This window comes from Nesoenas mayeri, assembly GCF_963082525.1.
Source record: "Nesoenas mayeri genome assembly, chromosome: 12".
Lineage (NCBI taxonomy): Eukaryota > Metazoa > Chordata > Aves > Columbiformes > Columbidae > Nesoenas > Nesoenas mayeri.
The window spans coordinates 14,208,045-14,230,206 of record NC_137547.1 but is presented as its reverse complement, the minus strand read 5'-3'; the positions used below and the strand labels follow the sequence as shown (position 1 = coordinate 14,230,206).

The 22,162-nt window shown below is 45.9% G+C and overlaps 2 protein-coding genes across 2 annotated transcripts in view; both read right to left on the bottom strand.

Annotated features, from left to right (window-relative positions):
- Positions 1 to 9,954, bottom strand: part of PLEKHG4 (pleckstrin homology and RhoGEF domain containing G4) — a gene marked incomplete at both ends in the record, with an annotated part of 62,514 nt that extends 52,560 nt beyond the window's left edge. The window contains 4 exons of the mRNA XM_080352014.1: positions 30 to 153; positions 3,637 to 3,852; positions 7,188 to 7,238; positions 8,928 to 9,954. Coding sequence (XP_080208140.1) covers positions 30 to 153; positions 3,637 to 3,852; positions 7,188 to 7,238; positions 8,928 to 9,954 — 1,418 coding nt within the window. The remainder of the gene's footprint in view (positions 1 to 29; positions 154 to 3,636; positions 3,853 to 7,187; positions 7,239 to 8,927) is intronic.
- Positions 9,955 to 10,348: 394 nt separating this feature from the next.
- On the bottom strand, positions 10,349 to 18,907 carry LOC308045015 (rho guanine nucleotide exchange factor 40-like; the record flags this gene model as incomplete). Its single annotated transcript, XM_080352013.1, has 4 exons — positions 10,349 to 10,374; positions 10,806 to 11,079; positions 17,992 to 18,189; positions 18,896 to 18,907. The coding sequence occupies 4 exons, from the start codon at positions 18,905 to 18,907 to the stop codon at positions 10,349 to 10,351; spliced, it is 510 nt and encodes a 169-aa protein (XP_080208139.1).
- Positions 18,908 to 22,162: the final 3,255 nt, after the last annotated feature.

Below are 22,162 nucleotides of genomic sequence, written 5' to 3'. Positions count from 1 at the left end.
CACCCTGTCAGCCCAAGAGCATCACAAACCTTGGGATACTATGCAAGTACAGCAGAAGTCGTACAAGCTCAGTGGTGTTGCAGTGGGGGTTTAACCAGATTGTGTTCCTTGTTGTTATTATGGCCACTGCACGTCCTGATTTATCTCTGGTACCTGTAAAAAAAAGTAGGGGAAAAAAAGTCACACAAGGAAGTCAAAGGTGCCTGGTTTAAGGTGCATATGCCTCCTATTCCCCTACTACCACCCCATCACCTTCCTGGAAATGCTCCCCAGAACTAGATATAGTGTGTGCTGCAGACTGTAGTAGGCTATAAGCACACTTGCAAGGTGCTCAAATGCTGCCCCAGAGGGAAGCAGCTGAGCTCTGCTTGTCATTCTCTCATGGTAGTGTTAAATTTGGACTGCTGTCTTCCACCCAAACACATTATTCACAAAATATGGCTGAAGTTAGCTAATGATAACCCAACCTTTTGAGAAATGCAAGAATCTCATAAACTCATGATAAATAATCTCACCTCCGCTTATGCTACAATGTTCACATTGCTGTCTGACAAGAGAATGCAGACAGGTTTGCAGAACAAGATGCACTACTAGACTGGGCACACACAATGCAGGCTGAGCCTAGTGTGGTACCAGACATCTCCACCTTGGAACTGGAGCTTCTCCTCGGAGGCTGCAGAGCGGACAGCCCAGAAGCACCCTCCTGCCTGCCTGCAGCTCTGACAAGAGAAGAGTTGGTGCCAGGCTTGCATTAGTTTCAGAGCTTGCTCAAGGCACAGGGAATAGATAAGGGCAACACACCTGAGCTGTGATGTGTTGAGGAAGGAGAAACCCCCTGCTTCACTTAGCCATGACAACAGTTCTCTGCCAAGTCTTCTGTCTCTTCTGAACTTTATTGCTACCACAGGAGATACTGCCCTGGCCACCTCTCTCTCCATCCCAGGGATCAGCATGCAAGTTGACAGATAAAATGGATACAGATGGACAGCCCCAAGCACCAAAAACTGTCCTGGTGTGATCTCAGTCTGTCGCTAGGACGTGACTTGAGTAAAGGCCACAGACACAGATGGGCATCACTTAGAAGCAGGGCCTTCTCCCTCCCAGGGACCAGAACGGTGGCACAGGCATTCTGCTAACAGCCGGGACAAAAATCTTTCATTGTGTGATTCAGGAGGAGTTTTATTACTCATGAAATATGGTATTCTGCACACTGTATAAGCAAAGAGCTGGAGAGAAATTAGTAAAATCTTATTAACATACCCCACTTCATAAACTAAGGGGATAATCAGGAAACAACAGCAACAAAAAATGAAAAAGCACTCAATGACAGGAAAAATGGTTCGACAACCAGGCTCAGTAAAAAATTTATAACTCTGAAGCAACATCTTTGTCTATCAGGGAGGCTGGGTATCACCAGAACTTGATTAAACCTTGAACTGCCATACAGGAGCCAGGGAGTTGCCAGACCAGGTCAAAAAAAGCAACTGCAGCCACCAGGGCTAGGTCTACAACAGTGGCATAACCGAGAGCATAATTCAAGAGCAGAATGCAGAAGTGAAATCCTCTTGAAAGGAAAATTTCTTCCTAATTCCATCAGCTACTAGTTTATTAATTAGCTCTTATTCACTATTCATTATAAACAGTATCCTTTCTAATGTGATCATTATATCATTACCAATATCCAACACAAAGTGTGTAACTGAGTGGTGAGTGTATTCCCTCAGGTGTGAGAATTGCACACTGAAATCTAAAAGGAGACACGTGAGAGATGTCAGTCAAATCAGATACTGCTTCTACAGAAACCATGATTCCTCCCTTAGACAAAAACTCCCTTGGAAGTGGCATCAAACCCAAACCTTGCTTTCTTCAACGCATTTCCAGGGCACATCCCTTCAGCCTATATTCAAATGCATTTGAATGCATTAAACAGTTGTACGTTCTGATAGGAGTCTGTGACAAAGGAAACAGCTAGAGCATTAGATCACATAGACAGGCTTCTACAATAGCACGGACTATGAGCTTCTCTTAAAGAGCTCTCTCTCAAACCCTGTCATTTTTTGGCTGTTGTACACAGCATAAAAATGTCCACCCTGATCAGCAGACCAAAAAATCAGAAGTCTTCCTTTGGAATTTGTTCTTAACAGTTTAACCTCCTGTGGCAAAGTTACATGTTTGAATAGAAGTCTGTTCTGCATTTGGTTTCCCATTTCACCTTTTTCCAGAAGACCGGAAAAGTTTTATTTCCCTTTCCTCCTTCCCTGCACAAAGGTGTTTTCACCTCATTCTCAATCATCTTATAATAGATAAACCACCTCGCAGTGCCTTGCCATAAGACATCCAGTTCAGTTACAAGAAAGGGTTGTCACCCTTCTCTGAACCAATATTCATCAATTCCTTTTATAACAAAGTCGTCAGAACAGCCCAAACTATTTGAGAGTCAACACCAACAAGTACACAGAGGTAAAATCACTTTCTTAATCTGACTAGTCATCCCCCCTCCTTTACATATCAAAATTGATCTTGCAGCCCCAGCACTGAGTGGGAAACCCCTGTGCTGCCTTTCTGCTCTCCTCCCCAACTTCTCCACACTCCACAATGCACCGGTCCACCTGACCTCTTCTCTGCTCTTTGGCCAATTTTCAACTCATCCATGGCTCCTGAGCTGATCGAACGCAGCCATCTTTCTGTCCCTCACTGGCTGTGGAAGGAAGTGACCCCACAGGGGCAGCTTACGCAGATGCTGCCAAAAGGCTGTTTCACGTTGGAGAGGTAGAACTCGCTTCCTCTGCTTTACTTCATATTTGGTTAAACACAAAGACCTCTTGTGTGGGCCCTGCACACCAAGCAACCCTGGCTGCTCAGTCCAACAGCCTCAGCTTTGTGTATCACTCTGCCAATATTTGTCCCATCCAGAAGCTTTATCTGCAGCAATTTGATACCTGTTGCCATATCAGATGTAAACACTGAATATTGTTTGACCTACAACCGATCTCACCAGAACAATTCTGGGAAGTCCTCCCTTGATAGCTAGTTTTGTCATCTGCTATTTAGCTACACTATCATTCATCCCACACATTGCTCATCTACACATCATTGGGATATTTCCTTTCAACTCTATGTGTCATGAAATCAAATGTTTTCTAAAAATCTGTTTTATCTATGCAGCAACATTTAATCAACCAAACTTCTAATTACCAAGTATAAAACTGGTTTTACAAGAGCACTGTCAAATAGCATCTTCTATACTCCTATCCTCTAATTATCTACCAAGTGAATCAAGTTCCCATTATTTTGACCAGGTCTGATGTCAGGCCCACCAGCCCATCATTAGCTACATCCTCACCCTTCTGTTTGAACTACTGGTATGAGCACATAGATTTGGCATTTCTGACTCATGCATGCCTGGTTCACATTTTGAGGCTCCTGGAAGCAAGTTAACATGACTTTTATGAGATGGAAGTTCTACTTCCTGTCCTTCCCATCCAGAAACTTCAGAGGAGTCAAGAAGCGTTGCTTCTGGAGAGGTTTGGGGTGAAAAGAATGGAACTGTCACCAGTCCACAGCACTGCAAACAGAGGCTCATCTCCCTTGTCCTTCCTCAAACCATGCTTCCCAGACACAGGCTGAGCTACTCACCAGGCAGGCAGGCAACTCCACTCCTGAGCACTTCTGGATTCACCTCCTTGACTATGGCAGATGCAAAACGACCACCCCAGGCACTCCCAGACACTGGAGATGTTGGAGGAGTAACAGCTGTTGAAGTTTCCTCCTGGGCACTGGCTGTACTCACTGGTTTCAATGCATCTGTGCCAGTTGCTTCTTTTCTCATCTCTGCCCCTTTCGACACCACCTCTGTAAGACAAGCAGCAGTCAGAAGCTTGAGCAAAGCTCCACCCAAAAGGTCCCAGGTAAGTCCCAGACTGGGGAGGGATGTGCCCCCGGCCCCAGCACTCTGCAGCTCCTCCAGTCCTCGTGCCAGCAGCATGCATGTTCCAGAACTGGCTATAACATTAATAGTACTGTAATTCTAAAAAAAAAAAAGCAATTTATTGTGAAGTTTTCAAGTTAGAAAACCTCAGTTAAGATCAGGATCACTGCAGTCGAAGTCATTTCTAAAGGTCCAAGTCTGCTCAGAGCCTGAAAGCCTGGCACGGTACAAGTCCCTGGCTAAGCCCCAGCAGCCTGAGCGTGCTGAAGTGATAAAGCAGCTCCTGACAGGGAGAGATGTTCCATCAGAGCAGAGTTACTCCCCCAACACCACTTTCAGACTAGTTCCTGAAAATATTAAGTCAACTCAAGGCTGGAAATTAGCTATAGAGACCTTGTTCTGCTCATCCAGATTGTTTTAATTAACAGTTAACATGAAAGTCTGAACCCTATTTTAAAACCCTGAGGAACATGGTGATTACACCAATCGGCTCTGTGGAGAACTGTAGAAAACGGTTCCTTTGCTTGACACCTCAGCTCTTACGTATGAGTTATCGGAATCAGATAATTCCAAAATTAAATGTCTTAGCTACCACGTGGAAAATAATGTTAGTTTTATCAAGTTTCAATTTTCACATAGAATCAGCTGGAGAGAGGAAAAAAAATACATATACCTACTGTGTACGAAGTTTTATTCCCCATTTCCCAATATTATAAGAATTAGAAGCCAACAAAGTGTCTTCAACAACACATCTTCAGCATCCTAAGTACTCAGCTAGGCTATCCCACAGTTTAGCAGAAAGATATGTTAAAGAAAAAGCTATACTTTGCTGTAAGACCTGAAACTTCAGTATCTACCAATGAAAAAAAAAATCAACCTATCTTTAGGAAAAGACTGGAGCATTTATTTGCTTGCTATGAAGTCAGACATTTTAATTGCTATTTAAAATTAACTTCAACCATCCTACCTTCCTGCTACATCAACAATGCTGACACTTGACTCAGTTTATTTACTAACAGATTCCAATACTTCATTAAAGAGCAGGACCAGGAACAAAGCAGTCCTTGAAGTGGCTTTCAATACAAGTTTTAGCAGTGAAGGAGATTTGCAGGTTGAGGCTCAGCCCAAACTACTTTCAAAATTGCTAAGTGGGTGAGAGAAGTGCCCTGAGCAGCATGGCTCACTGCACAAAATTACCCGACAGTGGGGGGAAACCTAGGAGGGGCTCCAGGGCTCTGCACCATCCAGGCCATGATGGAGTAGCTGCTCATTACTCTTTGGTAACAACCCTCTTGAGAGAGTATCCCTGGGACCCAGCTTGGCATCTGCTGCATTTGACTACATAAGCTGCTGCAATGGTGTCAGTGCTCTGCACAGTTATGGGACACAACAGAGCTCAGTTCTGTTCCTAAGTCTACCTCAGCCTCCTCTTTCCAGTGACACAAGACGTCATTCATTTTGGACAACACTGCTGGATCTTCCTGAAGCAGCATTTCAGACGGGCATTGATCTCCTGTACATGGGATATCCTGAAGATCAAAAAGTCATGTAAGTCGTGCCCCAAAAGTTTCACATTGATTGAAAGACTTTCTAAGGAGAACACAGAATCATCTTCTCAAGAAGCTGTAAGGCCTGGTAATAAGCAGAACCACACAGTTTGTAGTACATAAATCTGCATTAAATGAGAAAGCCTGCAAAGGGGACCAAAAGGTGGCATTTAAAGAAGACAAGAAAAGGAACATAGCTATATGAAGGATAAGAGAAAGACACAAACGGACACGGTAGCCCTGCCTTAGATATCTCTTAGGAATGAGGAAGCAACTCCCAAAAGGTAGGAGAGAGAAGCATTTTGCTCAGCCCACCAGATACAGCCCCAGCGAAACCTCACTGGAGTTGTGTAGCCTCCAGACTACGTACATTTTGCCTGAACCAACCTCTTCTCTAAGCTTTTCAGGGTCAGTTCAGCTTTGCAGACCCCACCTCTCTGCCAACAGGTCCAAGCACACTGTTATTTGCAATCTAGGGTGGAGGCATTTACTAAAGCGGAAATTGTAGAATGCGGAGGATTACATCAAAAAGCAAATTGAGAACTGAGACATCTGAATTTGCCATGTTTGCAGGTTCCACCTTTCCCCAAGGTTAAGGAAGTGGTAGAGAAGGATTTGCTTGTGTGCATTTCAAAGAGACATTAGCATTTTTCCTGCAAACTGCCCCGGCACCAGTATCATCTATGCTAACATCACGTAGTAACAGGCATCGGGAATGGAACACCCTGCTGAATACGTCCCAGTGTGGTTTTTCAGCCAATTTATTGAATATCAAGATATTTTCCACCCTCAAATACAGGAATTATTTCCAGAGCTGTAAAGTTTCAAAATTCACTTAAAGTTAGTCATTAGGGAAAAACAGCAGTCAGACTTCCTGTGAATGGAACCAGTGTAGATTTTAATCCACCAAGTCAGAATAGCTCATATTTGACTTGAAATCTAAGTTAGATCATATTTGTCTAGAAAATAAGCTCAGTCTGTGACTGGGAGTGGAAGGGGAAAGAGTTGAGAGACTAGGAAAAATCTGTAGATAACAGCAAACTCAAGTGCCCCAGATTTCAATGTGTATTTTGACATAATCTACTCCGCCTGCCAAAACAAGAGCAAATCGTACATCTGCTTACTAGTACTGAGGTGTGAACTGCCAATCTAAATTGGCCCAGCAAAGCTTAGGCTTTGTTGTTATTTATAGTTTAAGCAAGATATCCAGAGTTTCCAATCATAGTAGCAAAAGAACCCCAACAAGACACAGAGAAGTCAAGTCGCCTACAGACCGACTGGAAAAGTCCATTGGTAGGACTGAACATTTGGTTCACCTTGTAATTCTATCTCTGAGTTATCTTATTGTATCTCTGAGGGTTTAATAGGGTAAGATAAGGGGATGGCTTGTTTGGATCTCAAAGCAATCAAATGTAATTTAATGGATTAAGCTTATTATAGTTCCGGCTATAATGTTTAAGAAATATTTCTGGCATTAACAGATTTTTGAGCTGCTGTGTGCCTTAAAGAGTTTGGTTGGTAGGTTTGAGGGGTTTTCCCAGCAATTTAGGTTGTTTCTTTTGCTTTTGAAGCTCCAAGATGACAGGATTTTTTTAACTGCAATGCCAAAGAGTATCATCATCAGAAATGGGCCATGAATACATCGCTTATTTCAGCCAAATCCCCAGAAACATTTAAATTGTCTGTCATTTAAGAACAAACTCCACACATACCCCAGAGGGGTCCGTCATTGTTGAAATCCGCAGCAGCGGCCAAGATTTGTCCTGTGGATCAGCGAAAACATCACACTTATTATCTCGTACACGAGCTGGACCTGTCTAATTTTAGACAGATGAGACAGGAACATTGAAAAAGCAACCACCAGAGCCATGAGGAAAGCATCCACCCAGCACTCAATGCAGCCTAGGTTTTTCTGAGGTCCAGTCCTTTGCAAACACGAAGTCAAGCCAGGTTTGGCTTGCTCAGGGGAACGGATACGCGCGGCATGGCTATTTATTGGCATAGATCGCCCAAGAGCTACAGAAAGGCAGAAGGTGACCTCTTTTTTTCTGGTTATATTGATGGACACTCAGAAAGACACACACTTCTGAAACAGAAATTTGAGCTGACCCCTCTGTTTCACAGAGAGGAATGCTTGTCACTCCAAACATATCAGAAATGTCTGGCAATCATGGGCTTGCCTAATTATGAAATTAAGTATTTTGGTGTGGGTGATAATGAAATTCTGTTTTAATCAATGGACACTTCAGGTCCATTAGGAGGTCATGGTAAAATGTGACTTTTGGACACTTGAGAAAGTAGCTGTGTTTGCAGCCAGGAGTAGAACCACAGCAGTGATGTAGGCTCTGATCCACACAACTTCAGACCAGTGAAAGCATTACAGTGGGAGCCCATCCCAAGACAACTAGCTCTTGATCTGCTCCTCCAGAGGGTCTGACACTAACAGTGTAGGTCTCTATCTCCAAGCCTTTCACAAGAGACCTCACTCTAATCTTTCAAGCTGGGGAATCTTCCTAGCCAGGGGTCTCAGGGAATGAGAGCTGTTGAACTGGAATGGCATGTTTCACCCGCCCCCGCCACACACATGCTCCTCAATGTGATCTGCATATCTAGCTACAGCTTTCCAGACTCAGCAGAGGCAAAGCCAACATCATGTCTGTGCAGTTACACGCTACCTACTTACAGCCTGGTGCAAAAGGCAGAGAGATCTGGATTGCCTGTTCAATTCCTTCCGAAGGAGCATAGCTCCAGCACAGCAACCCAAGCATCACAAACTCTGGGCAATACCTGCTTGAAGATACCGTTTGAGTTGAAGTTAGATGCTTAATTTCTCAGTGCTCTCCCACTCAAGTTAAACAGCTCCTACTTGAATCTGACAAAGCTGAAGAAAGCTCGCCAGAGGGGAAGGGAGGGAAGAGGGGGAGATCCTTCAACTCTGCAGTTTGCTTCTTAGACCAGTTACCAGCACACACATTTGTTGATCTTCACGTCATGTTAAACAGCTAGTATTTGACTGTGGCATTCACTGCTGCTTCCTCTTGCTGTAACTATCTTCCTAAAGCAAATTTCCAACTACAAAAAATTCATACAGTTAGACAGATTCTTCTCATACATTCCTATTGCATGCATCCATAATGTACACATGATGAACGTAATAGGTGGAGGTCACCAGCAATCAGGTTAACCGAAATTAAAAGTCTTTTAAACTGGAACTTTGTTCTGTATCAATGTAAACTTGCAAAGAACTATTAAACAAAATACCTACAATAAACCCACCTCTGAAGAGAAAATTAATTTCAAGGCACAAAACCAACAACTTAATCATTTTCCTGTATTCATGCTATTACGCCAAAGCCTCCTAGCAGCCATACTTGCCAGCAGTACCCCTTGAGAACTTTGCTTTCAATTCATGTTCTCAACCAGATAAACACACAAACATACAATTCCTGTACCTTTAGGAGATGATACCCCAGAAGCTGCCTCTCGGTGGGGGTGCGGAATAGCAGGCTCTGCATCCCCCTCAGTGGGTCCTGAGGACAGTGGTCCAACCTCCAGTTCCTCTTCAATGGATTCCAGTGTTTTTAAGGCTACAATCTTCGACTTTTCCCCATAAGAAAAACTTCTCTCGTTTTCCTCCCCTTCCTGCAAGTTCTGTACTGCAACACACTCTGGGTTCAGCACAGAGTTCTCTTCACTTTTACTGTCATGGTTTTCTGGCCATTTCTGTGGCTCCTCACACCTCTCTCCAAACCTCTGGGTTCTGAATTGCCTTGAGCCTTCCACTCGTGCATCAGGGCCCAAAGAGTCACTGTTATTTAATTGTTCTGCTGTCTGATCTCCTCCTGCTGACAGAGCAGTTGCCAGTAGCATGGCTTGTTCAGCTTTCTCATGCTGACAGGCAGAGACCTCTTGCTCTTCATCATTTGACAAGCGTTCATCTGTAGGAGATTTGACGGAACAGTGACTATAAGTAGTCTGATTCTCATTTACAGTCAATATTTTTCCCATCTCTTCAACTTCCTCTGGGCTGTCCCTTCTTTCCAGTTCAAATTCATCTACTTCTCCTTGGTTCTGTTCTGGAGGATTTAATGGAGAACTAAGATTTACTTTCTGATCACTGCAGCAAGCACCAACTGCTCCTACATCAGCAATGTCCCCAGAAGAAGAGCCTCTCTCCACACCTACATCTGAACTCTCAGGAGCGATAAGCGATGTAGTGGCCTGGATTGGTGCAACGCTTTCACTGACACTCTGGCAAGAAACATCAGAACCTTCCTTCAGTGTGCAACGTGGTCCCAAAGGCGCAGGGACAGACACATGAGAGGCATCCATCTGTGTCACCTCATTTTGACCCTCAGTCAGTGGTTTTCCATGTATCACCTCCTCTTTAGCAGCAGTACCATCTAGAATTGTTTCTGGGCTCTGCTCTGATGTTTCAGCACCACAATTTCTGCTAGGATCATCACTTTCTTCTTCCATGTTTCCAGGAGCACCAGGCATTTGTGCTTTGCTGTTGACACCCTCTCCAGCACACACATTACTGTAGCTGCACAGTGCATATTGCCAATCGATTGAGTGTTCACTGCAGCTGTCTTGCTCTGCAGATGAATCTTCTGCACTGCAGGCAGGAGACTCAGACACAGGAAAACTATTTCCCATGTTTCCAGGACTGCCCGATATCAGCTGACCTTCTGAAGACAGTTCTCCACGTGCCATCATTTTGTTGCTTTCCAACGGAATTACATTTTTGAGAACTTCTGTAGAAGAAGTTCTCAGAGTGTCCATTTGACAGTGCTCCTTCTGCATAAGTGCTGACTGAATTAAGTTCTTGGAGTAGGTACTGTCTTGAATGACAATAAACCTGTGGTTGCCTTTAGACGTATTCACTCGTGTTCTGGGCTGAGTCAGATAATTTAGAGCTAGCGACTGGGTTAAAGAGCCTGCTTGTGGCCCAAACCTGGGCAGTGAAACTTCTGTCAGCTCAACGTACTCCCCTTCAAGGTCACTGCTCAAATTGTCTAGAGGGACGGGACTTGTAGAGGCACCATTGACAAGAGCTTCACTCAACTGCGGAGCTGTGCTGCTAACGACCAGGTTACCTTGATTTGGACTTTGTTCCTGTAGATACTGAGATCCTGGGTCTGTTGAACTGCACTCAGCATGGTCCATGGGGAGGCACAAAATGGAACGTTCCTCTGTTATTTCTGGAGAGATGATATTGTTTTCAATTATTTTTGGCTTATTTATAAATTCAGGATTAACCACTTTATCCCAGGGGACTCGAAATATTTTATCATCAGTGGTTAGTAAACAATTTTCCAGTGCTATACCCATCCGCTCTCCATTGAAAGTACTCAACCATTCCAGAGTAAAAATAGAGGTATAGGAAACTTCTGGAATCACGACTTCCTCTACATTATGCTTGTCTTTTGCCAAACATTTCAATACAATTCGTGGAGACTTCTTCAGATAGGGGACCACCTGCAGGTAGAAGTCACCAGGCTTCAAGATTCGCCAGTCAATAGAAGCCAGCTGGACTACAATCTTCTCATGAACACACAGGGGCCAGCCCTCATGGCGAAACAGCAAGCCACAGTACTGAACCTATGGAGAAAAAAGAAAGTGTTTTCAGCATCAGGAACAGAACTCAGCTCAAGCTTTTGCACAAGAGAGATCAGTGTTTCTCTTTCACAGCTGTAGCAATAGAACAGCTGAATTTAGGGCCTTTGGTTATTGGTGTAGGGGAGTTTTCCATACTGCAGTCTTCTCTTTGAAGAGCAGAAATAAATAAAAGCTACCAACACAAATCACCAGCATCTCAGAATCAGAATATGAACTAACCAGCTCCCCAAAGCCTCAGCCCTGTTTTGAAGCTGGTCAGCACAGACAGGCAGAGGTCGAAACCCCAGAACCCCAGTGCAGAGATATCAGGAGTTCTCACCTCCCTGTGGTCAAGCCAGGAGACCCTGGCTCTACTTCATTTCTGACTCATTAGGACCAACTGGACTGACTAAGAAAGCGAAAATGCAGACCATACGGCATCCCTACACAAGTGTCATTAGAGAAATGCAGGCAGACAGCAGTCTGCTTACAATGTGCAAACAAAACCCACTGTCCTCAACTAAAAACCAGCCACAGCCTTAACATAGAAAGTGGCTCTAGAAACACATCATTTCCAGAGCATCCACAGTTAGCACAAGGTTGTACCAGGTACATTTTATACCAGCCTGCCAGGAGGAGGCTGTGGATGCACAAACCTCACTGCACAGGATGTCACTAGTCAGCCTGGCACTGCAAAATGTCTCTTCTCTGGTGAAGCAGTGGTTGGTCTTTAGACTAAGGTCTACTGGAAAGGTGGTAACGAAAAGCTTGGCCGGGGAGGGAAGCCAGAATGAAAATGCCAAGGTCTGAGGACCTGTTTTTACTCCCTAATGTGCTCTGCTGGAAGATGAAGCATGTTCCGCTTAATTCTAGTTAAGCCAAATTGAAGAGCATGAAGCTAGGTAAAAATCACTCATCTGGTGCTATCAAGACTTCACGCACAACAGGTGGAGACAAGTTATGTGGGACGCAGCAGCAAAGGATCGCTGCAACCTGCCAGCAAACCGAAGGAGATACTGCAAAGACAAAGCAGCAGAAAGGAGGCAGCAAATGAGGAAGGCATAGCAGAACCACAAAGAATGGAGCAAGTCCCATCAGCAAGCTGCTAGGAACTACATTTGGCATACCAGAGATTTCCTCATTCCCAAAACACAGCAGCACTCAGGACAAGTCTCAGACAAATCCCAATCAAGTAAAAGAACTGAAGTTTCATGGCTGAACTCACTTGACTCAATTACTTACAGCTTTATCACAACTTCAAAAAAAAATAAAATGACTGCTTTGAACTAGACTCTGTTTGGGTAAAGTAAGATTTAAATTGAACTATGACAGAAGCCATCAATTTCATGATAAATTTCCTCTTTCTGTGTCAGGATAAGGGCTTAGATGGGATTCACCTGTATCAGACGAAAGTCCAAACACTTTAGTATTGTCAGCATTAGACCTCAGACATTTCCTCTTGTTTCTCTTACATGGTCACATGGAAGACTTGACAGAAACAGCAATTTAGAAAAATGCCATATTCTGCAGGACAGGCAGATTAAAAATAAAAACTTTAATTCAAATATTTTGCCATATAGCAGGAAGGAATTTCCTTGGTCCTCACACACCTTGAAACAACCGGTAATGGCATCAAGTTTCTTTCCTATGTTCATCAAGCTTTACGTTCAGCCCAGCCAGGTTTCTTATCCTCACTGCAGCTGACGCAAAGTTGCTCCGAGGCTTGAAAAGCCAAATCATCCTTTAGATTCAATAATTCCTCCTCCTCAACCCTGAAGCTTATTCTCTGGATGTGTTCCCATTGCTTAAAATTATTAAGCCATGTTACATCACCTTAGTAAGACTCCCTTGATCATGTCTTAGACCTGCCAGAAGCACCTCCTTAGTGATGTTTCATTATTTTTTTTAAAAAAGCACTATATTTCCTCGTTTCACTTTTTCATAGTGCAAAGCATTGCAAGCCACTCTGTATAATGGCACAAACACTTCCCAACTGTGCTAGCACCATCTCTTAAAGCTAGAATCACACCTGTCTTCTAGTCATGTCCCTATGGTACTCCAGTTACCTGCTAGTTTTTCTTCCCAAACTGATGAACCCCACTTCACAGCAGAAATTCTGTCCATTGTTTTGTGGAGGCACGTGCTTACCCTCCCAGTCTACCATTATAAAAACTTAAGTACATAGTTTTAGAGCTCATGGTGTGTAATGCTTTTATTACCCTCCTCCTTTAGGTTATTGCTCATGTCTCCCAGACTGGTTTCATCACAAAATATCTGTCATCTGCATACTCTTACCTTCTATGCCAAAGTCATAGATGAGGACTAATATGAGTCTCATGACTCCTGCCTCCAACTCAGTTTTCACTAGAGTACAAACACCCTCCCTTTCACCAGTTTGTTACCCATCTTGCAATACTTGCATAAGCCTCCATCCCTTTGACACAATAATTAATTTTGTATATGACTCCATAATAAATCTTTTACAGAAGAGATTAGACAACAAAACATTTCTCTGTAGGGAGAGCTGGTTTATGAAAAAGGCTTGTCTTACACCACCTGCCATGGAGCAAACCACAGGAAAAATGTTCTCTGGTTAATTCAGTCCTCGCTCAGTGCACGTTGTTGTACACTCAGCTTGTTCTCTGTATTTTGTTACTAGCCCTGACTTAACAGATTCAATAGAAATCCCCATTATCAGACATTCGGCATTACATGGTAACTTCTTCCACATTCGAAGATGGAGACCAGCCGGTCCCTTTTCTTCAGCGTAGGTCATTAATTCCCTATCCAATTCAGTCATGGCACTTTTATTTCTGTTCACTCACAGCAACTGCCTCACTGTTGTACCTACATGCTGTATCACTATTAAACCAAATCTTACTTTAGTTTTCATTGGTTTGAAGGATCATATTAATACTACCTCTATATTTTAACCTTGAACTCAGAGCAGACCCACCTCTCTTTCTTTTCTCTATCAAGTTAGAGTTAAAAAGCACTACAACCTAACCCACAGTTGCCTGTACTTCCCTCAAAGACAGGTGGAGCTAAGCCTTGCAGTCTCACGTTCTTATGCTTTCTGATGCCTCTACCAGCCAGTTTGTTCCTTACACAGCACAGTTAAATTCAGCAAACTAAGACCTCCTTTGGCAGCACCCAGTTTGCACAAGTTGCTACTGGCTTCAGCAAGTCTCAGGCTGTACATACTTCATGGACTTCTCCATCAAGCGCAAGACTCACACAGCACCTCAGTCAATAGAGCTTTCACCTCCTACAGAAATGCCCAAGCCAAGTATTTTGTACATAAGGTTTGAAACAAAAACAATTTGCAGTTTTCCAAACAAAACTAAACAATCGCACCCTACATCACACCAAGCCCTCTTCTGCCATTAGAATATCTCCTAGTAGGTATATTAAGACCATCTGTACCCAAGGGCCTTTCATGGGAAGAAAAGGTACATTCAAAATAAAGGTCAGTTCCCAAACTATTAGACTGAAAAGTGAGCAAAACAATCAGCAGTAGCATAAACATAAAACTGAATTCCATCTGCATCTACGTGACACAGAGTTTCTGTTAAAACCTGAATGCAGAGCAACCTATTTGGGGACCATTCATACATTAAGAAATCAACAACCCAACAGGTGAGTTGTCTGCCTACGGATTGATGAGTAGAAGAAAACTCAGCAATAAAAATCACAAGAAGCAAAATGCAGAATGCCTTGAAGTAGCATCCGAACATGAATGTAAGTCCTTCACTAGCCTAAACATTTCAGAGTTTTAGAACTTTAGAAGTGGAGCATACTCATGCTGCTCCTGTTCCAAAAAGCACATTCTAAGGGAAGATTACACAAAGAGGCTTATTTCAGTTGTTCTAACATTTCACTTTGAGGCTCAAGTATTTGCTCTTCTTGTATCCGTTCAGTATGGAGCCAAACCAGGCTTGTCAGAGGAGTGCCAGGAACAGACTCTGTGCCCAGTGGTCGCAGCCAGGAATAAACTGCCTCTGAGGAAAGGGCTAGGCACCAATGACAAAGATTGCACAAAGGTGGTAGCTCCCAGAGCTATCGGGGTGGGTAGGCTGGAACAGACAAACAGTCCACTCAGCTAACGATGTGCTCTGAAGGCCAAGGGCAAAACCTGGTTTCTTACTCTGTGCTAAGCAGAGACAGAGTCTTTGGCACAGGCCTCCACACTCCCTTCTCCAGCCCTGAGAATCACATAAAAACTATTAATTTTAATACTCCCAGCTAAAGCCCATGGACTTGTCTAATACTTCATGAAGCCACTTACACTCTTATCACTGCAGAGGCTGACAAAAGATCTAGCTCTCTCAAGATTTCCTACAATAGTCATTCAGACAGGAGTTACTTCTTTTCCATTTAGTGCGTTTAGGAAAAGCTCACATGGACCAGCTGAACTACAAACTAAGGAGTAAACATTGCTTTTGTTTAGACTTTCTAAATGGGAGACAACAAGAAATAGTCCTGTGATTTCCGACAGCAAAAACAAAAGAAGGGGCACACAGTGGAGGTTTGGGGAAGAGGAGGAGCCCACAACAAAGGAAAGAAATAACTTGCAGCAATAAAAATCCAAACAAGTAGACTTGTAAATAAAATATAGAATAGCCTGGGCCCAGCCCTAAAGACAGTACAAGACACCTAGACCTTCCGTTGATCCCCTTGAACTGCCACTCTGAAAGCACAAAATCATGAGTCGAGGTCACAAGCAAGGAGGAAAGGCTCAAGGCATCCAGCTGAGCTCTTTGAGGCCTGCGCCTGCACTCTTGTCTCTTGCTGCTCACTCTTCCAGACATTTCATACCTCAGCAAAAGCTCCCGATACCTAATGCTGAGCTCTGGGCAGCCCTCACTGGAGGTGCTGCCCCACCAGCCCCGTACCTTGTGGCTACTGAGCAAGCCCTGCGCTCTCCCCCATTCCTTGGCCTGTGACAGGAGAGTGGCTCAAAGCACAGGTCCTGCCCCTGCACCTCCTCCCCAAGCAGTGCAGCCTGTGTGTGACAGCCCCACCACACTGGTTCCCCCCTCCACCAGGACACCGCAGCCACCACCACCTCCCTCAGCTCCACATCACCTGTGTCCACACTTAGGCCAGCCTGGCAGGCTGCCAGCACCCTGAGTTCCTCCAGGGCCCACAGCCCTCACAACTCTCCCGCCTCCGAGCCCCCCACAGCTCCCCTGCCACAGGGTCGCCCAGGGCCTACTGTCCTCACCTCTCTCCCGCCTCAGGTCACCTCAGGGCCTTCCGCCCTCACACCTCTCCCACCTCAGCATCTCCCAGAGCCCACCGCCATCATACCTCTCCCACATCAGGGTCCCTGAGGCCCACTACCCTCACCCCTCTCCCAGCTCAGGACACCCGGCACCCACCAGCCTCGCACCTCTCCCACCTCAGGGCTCAGCGCCCCCTGCGCCAACAATGCCCGGCTCAGCGGGGCCACCATGCCTATCAAGGCAACCCCCTGCTCCTATTGGCTACTGCAGCCTCAGCTTTTCTCCTATTGGCTACCGGGCAGCACACGGCCCTCCCCCACAGGGGCCTCCGCCCCGAGGGCAGCCACGGCAGCTGGTGGGGACGGACAGACCCCTGGCTGGCCCCCTCCCTGCGGCCACTGCCCCGAGCGCCTCTCCGCTGGGAGAGCAGCACCGTGGGCCCAGATCCCTGCAAGCCACGGATGGCAGAAGCCAGGCTGCTTTCCAATCCTCCCTACCAGCCTCTCACCTTCCCAGGGCACCGCTGGGCGCTTGGGAGCTGCCGGGATCTCAGGGAGTGGGGAAATTGCTACCTTGCCTCCTTCAGGGAGGGAGGTGGTTTGGGGAAAACTGTGAAACATCTTGCAGTAATTACTGGTTCGTACAAACTAAAAGCCTTTTGTTTCTTTAAAGGGGAAAACCACGCTATGCACTGTCAAATTAGAAACTGCAGCTAGATATACCCATGGAATAATTCCTTATGCACAACCTTGGATCTCCCTGGGCTCACAAATACACGGCTGGCTCCAAGCTGGAGGCTGGTGACAATGTGGAAGGACAAACACTGCACCAAAACACGTGCAAAGTGACCAGCTCCCAGGGCTTGTTCCATGGATCCTTTGTATGCGATGGGCGTTCCCCCACAGCATTTCACCTCGAGACAAATGAGTAACTGACTGTTTCAGCTTCCATTTCATTTTTTTTTCCCCTCCCAGAAGTCCCTTGCCCACCACCATAAGGACTTCTATCAAAAGCCTGGCCACACACACCCTCTGGGTTCAAAGACAAAAAGGACAAAACAAATCCTAGTTTTAGGTTGTTGGGATTGCCTTTTTTTTTTTTTTTTTCATCTTGCAGACTTTGAGCGAAGTTGGTCATGGAGGCATTTAACTTAACATTCTAACGTTTTAGACTCCCAATAGTAAAGTACGCTAATCTTGGACTCGTTCTGCTATTAAGCATAACGCAACTCCTCAGGACTACTGAGCCTTGCAACCATTCGAGCAACCAAAGGGGAGCCAGCGTTCTGGGAAAAAGCACCAACTCGCAGCATTTTGGCCCGCACAGACCTCTGCCAGTGGTGTGAGCCCAGCAGCTTCATACACAGGGCCAGGGAATGGCTGGGGTTAGAAGCCACTCGAGTCAGCCGTATCCAGCAAACCCTTGGCTAAACTTCTGCCTCTGAATCCCTTAAGCCTTCTGTTTGGTGTTCCTGGTTATGGAAGATGAGGGCACCGCTCCACATCTGATCTCTGCATGGTTCTGCTTCAATAACAATTTCTCAACTGTTTCCTAATTGTCTGCCTGCCCTCCCACCTAAGCTGCCGTACACATGCAAGCGCTTTTTGCCAGCCATTTTACATACAAGAGCAGAAAGAAAGCTCTCCCAGAAAGCCCTCGCAGGCCTTAGAGGGCATGATGTACTCACACAGGCATCCTGCTGAATGCACTGCAGGATGTGCTTGGCTGGAATCAGGAAGTCTATGAGGTAGCGCAGTCCATCCCCACGGTACGTCTTCTCCACCACATCAAAAACTTGGCACAGAACAGTGGCTGCAGTAGCCTCAAATGGAGGGTAGAGTGCTGATAACGTACTCTGAATGCAACCGTCCAGTGACTCCGAGTCCTGCCAAGAGAGACAGCGTTAGTGGTACCACGGCACGATACCCCCCGCTGCCCTGACGAGCCCTGCACCCAGGAGCGCAGCCATTCCAGATGCAGGAGCAGAGGAGATCAAAGGAGCAAACTGCCGTTCTTTCTAGCTTCTTTTAGCACCGGCGGTTCCAGGTAAACACAAAAAAGCTCTCCCAAAACGCGAGTGGAGCGCTCGCAGAGCGCTGTGCACAGCGCCGAGATTTCCTAGCTTCTGCTTACGCAGCAAGTCCTTCTCCTGACTGCGCTGGGTGGGGCTGCTATTAAACCATTACCGCAGCACGTGAGCGCGTGTGAGCGAGCGAGAGTATCATGGGCTGGACGCTTCGGCAGGCCCCGTGTTTTGGATACCTGGGGCTGGAGATGCCGCTCAGCACTTGGGTACGTTAAAGCCTCGTGTTAAAGCTCCTCAGTGGGCTGAGGGGATTTGCAGGGGCAACAGTTGGGCTGAAGCTACTCAGTCTGCTGTGCTCAGAAGTCGCTGCACAGGATAAGCTGATGGAGCTGTTTGGTACTGGGGAAAGCCACTCACCAGTGCAATTCATCATTATTGAAAGCTGCTTGCTTCTCATGAAAGGCTCACTCCAGGAATTTTCTGCTGCCTTTGGTGCCTGAGCACACACATCAATATGTAGGATGCCGGTTTCCTGCCCAGGGATCAGAGGCAATGGCTTCTCTACTTCCACCTTCATTCGGGAGAGCCTGTCAGCCAGAACCTACTCATAGTGTCAAGACCAGCACTAGAGACTAAACTCTGTCTTTTGTATGGGTGTAAATCAAGAGAGTTTGCAAAAAAAATAATGAAAACACAAATCTGTACTCATCTGGAGAGAGGATCAAGATTCCTCCTTTCCCTTCTATTTTAGAGGGGACCTCTCTGGCTAACTTACAGCCAGTGGGAGTGAGCTTTGCTACAAAACCAAATGAAAGTTTACTCAGGTGTCTGGCCAGGTCCTCGTCTGATCTAAATCCACCTCCCTTCACTAGAGACAAGAAAAGCATTTCAGCTGCTGGCCCAGAAGCTCTACAGCCTCCTGCAGAACAGGAACAGCTGCAAGGACATGCTTGAAAACATACCTCAGTCTCACAGCAAGATTAGGAGAGAAAGTTAAACAAAGCAGTGCCACAACAGCTTACGCCACCACCAAGGAACAGTGGGATGAAGGGATCAGGAGGAAGCAAACCATTTCACTTCCTCCACTCCGAGGGGGCATATGTTCACCACTCCAGACACCTCCATTGGCTTGAGAACACGCAACAGTCTCAGAGGAACCCTGAACCGACCTGCAGCCAGAGCAGAGATGATGCTCCTCACACAAGCCTTCCCATCTCCCAGTGATCTCAACGATCTTTGAATTCCTCCTTTTGAGGGCTGGGTGTTTCAAGCACAACATACACTCCCTGCTCTGTTGTAAAGCTTGCTTTGTAGGACAGCTGCAGGATTGCACAGGAGAGATGAGGATGCCCAGGCAATGCCTGCCCCAAGCTGGCAGAATGCGGGTGACAAGCAAACCACATGTTGCCTGTGGCACAGCACCACTTCATTTCTTTTTCTGCTGTTTCTCCTGTTGTCAGCAACAAGGCAGGCTAAATCGCAGCAGGCTCCTAAAGTGTTTGCAACTCTTCTGAGAGATCAGCTGCCTCCCTGCAATACCCCTGAAAGTCAATGCAACCAGATAAACAGAGGTTAAGGAGCTGGTTTTCATAGTCTTAACCCAAGGACTCAAAAAGCAGGAGGCCTGTGTGCACATTTCTAAGTGTTAAATGCTAAGATCAAGCATTTAACCCCAATCGTAAATGGGAGCAGAAGGCTGTTTTAAACCAGCTTCTTTCCACTCAGAATGATATAAACCCTCAACTTTTATTCCATTAATTGAAATTAAAAGCCTAGAAGTTCCCAGGCACTTCCTTCTCTGCAGGAGCAGGTCTTCAGAGAAAATCTTCTAATAGAGATCATGGAGGTCAAGAGAAAACTGTCAAGAGCTGACAGTCTGCAGCTCTCTGCACAGTTCTGGTCAAGACCACCCCAACACGGGGTGCGAAGGGGGACTTAGCAGAGTTCAGGAAATATAAGAGAAAGCAGACTGATAGGAACTGTGGGGTGAGGTGTACAGACCCAAAAGGGCCACCTAATTAAGAAGTGTTCCCTTTACATGCTATCCCAGACCTACTAAAAAAGGTATGGTGGAGGCTATAGGGTAGGGAAACAGGTACCAAATCCAACATGAAGCCTCTCACAACTTGACATATCAATTATATTGCTGAATATTGATATAACACACTAAACATTACACATCGTTCCTCTCCCAGGCCCATGTGAAAAGACAGAGAGAGGCAAAGCGCAGCCAGCTGAAGGCGAGCATAGCTCCGGTAACCTCTGTTGACACCAATCTGTACCAGCAAGCATCTGTGCCCTTGTCAGATAAACCTGGCCTTGACACAAGTGCTCTCCCACCTGGCACCAGCCACCCAGCGAAGGGCTTGGGCACTTGCACAGTAGCATTATGGCTGGTAGCATTTGAAAACAATTTCCTTCTGACCCTCCACAGGTTCAAAATCTCAGTCAAAACCAGCAGGGGGGAGGCAGGGTGTCCTTCCTGTATTCTGCCCCATACCTCTTCCCCTGCTTGAGCAAAATCAATCCTTTCCCCCACCCTTCCCCGCCCCGCCCCGCCAATTAAATCAGTTAAGTTTACTGTTGCAAACAAAACAAAGAAGTCAAAATATTTGCACATGAGTCAGTGCACTGCTCTAAGGTTCTCACACCATTCCTGCTGCCTTAGCAAAGCCTTCACAGGACAATTATTAACATTGGCATCGAATCAAAAATCCTCTATATGGTTAAAATAAACCAAGTTGTATGTTATCCTTCCTTTAGTAAAATACAGAATAACCATAGCGTGTAGCCATTGCAGAGTTCAGTGCTAAGAGTGCACCCCTTCGCACAGAGGCTTTATCTCTCTCTGGCTAGACTATACCATGAAGCCATGAAAGCTATACAGGCTTTGAAGGGGCAGAGAGAAGGTTTCAACCCCTATCATTGGTGAAAACATCTCCTTTTTATACCAAATCTCTGCTAATTCCACATTAAAAGCCCCCAACATGGGAGCAAAATCATACATCCCATCGTGCTACACATGATTGTAGCACAAGCATCTTTGGGCAGCTACAGAACAAGGATGGAGGCAGCGATGGAGGCAGCCTCCGTGTGCTGCAGGGAAACATGGAGGAAAAGCTGCTTTCCAGTGCTGCCACCTGCCCAAGGTGACCTCCCAGGGATGGGTCCTGCCCAGGTGGAGGGTGGAAGCATGGCAGAGCCTCAGGGGCTCGGAAGCCACCTTGAAACATGGAGTGTGAAACATGGCAGAGCTTGGAGCCTGCAACAGCAGCGGATTCACTTCTGATCATGGACTCATTAAACCAACTCACGATCAAGGGATGGGTCCGCTTATTTGTGCTAATTAACTTTGCACATTGCAGAGTGGCCTGAGGAAAGGGCTTCAGCAAGGGCTGCAAGAGCCTGCATGGTCCTGCTGTTTAATGCTGGAACGCAGATGGCCAGCCTCATACATCTCACCTGCAGGCAGTGCCTCCTGCCACACACATGGAAGAGTGATGGTTTGGAGACACAGGGAACTGATACAAACCAGCTCAGGACAGCAAGAGAAGGTGATAGCATCCTGTGCTCCAGAGGCTTATAAACCTGAAGTCTAGAGCTCATCCTACCTAGAAACCACATCCCTTATCTCAAGCAGGTAATGCAACCCTCAGCAGGCATGAGCAGAAACCTCTGCAACCCAGGATGAGGGGACAGTGCCCAGAGAGGAGAACAAGATAAACTCAGCAAGAATCCAAGGAAGGGGCACTCCTGCCCTGGCACATTTCCACCTCATCCCATGCCTGCCTGCACAGGCCCCCAAGAGCTGGCAGAGCCCAGCACAGAAGCC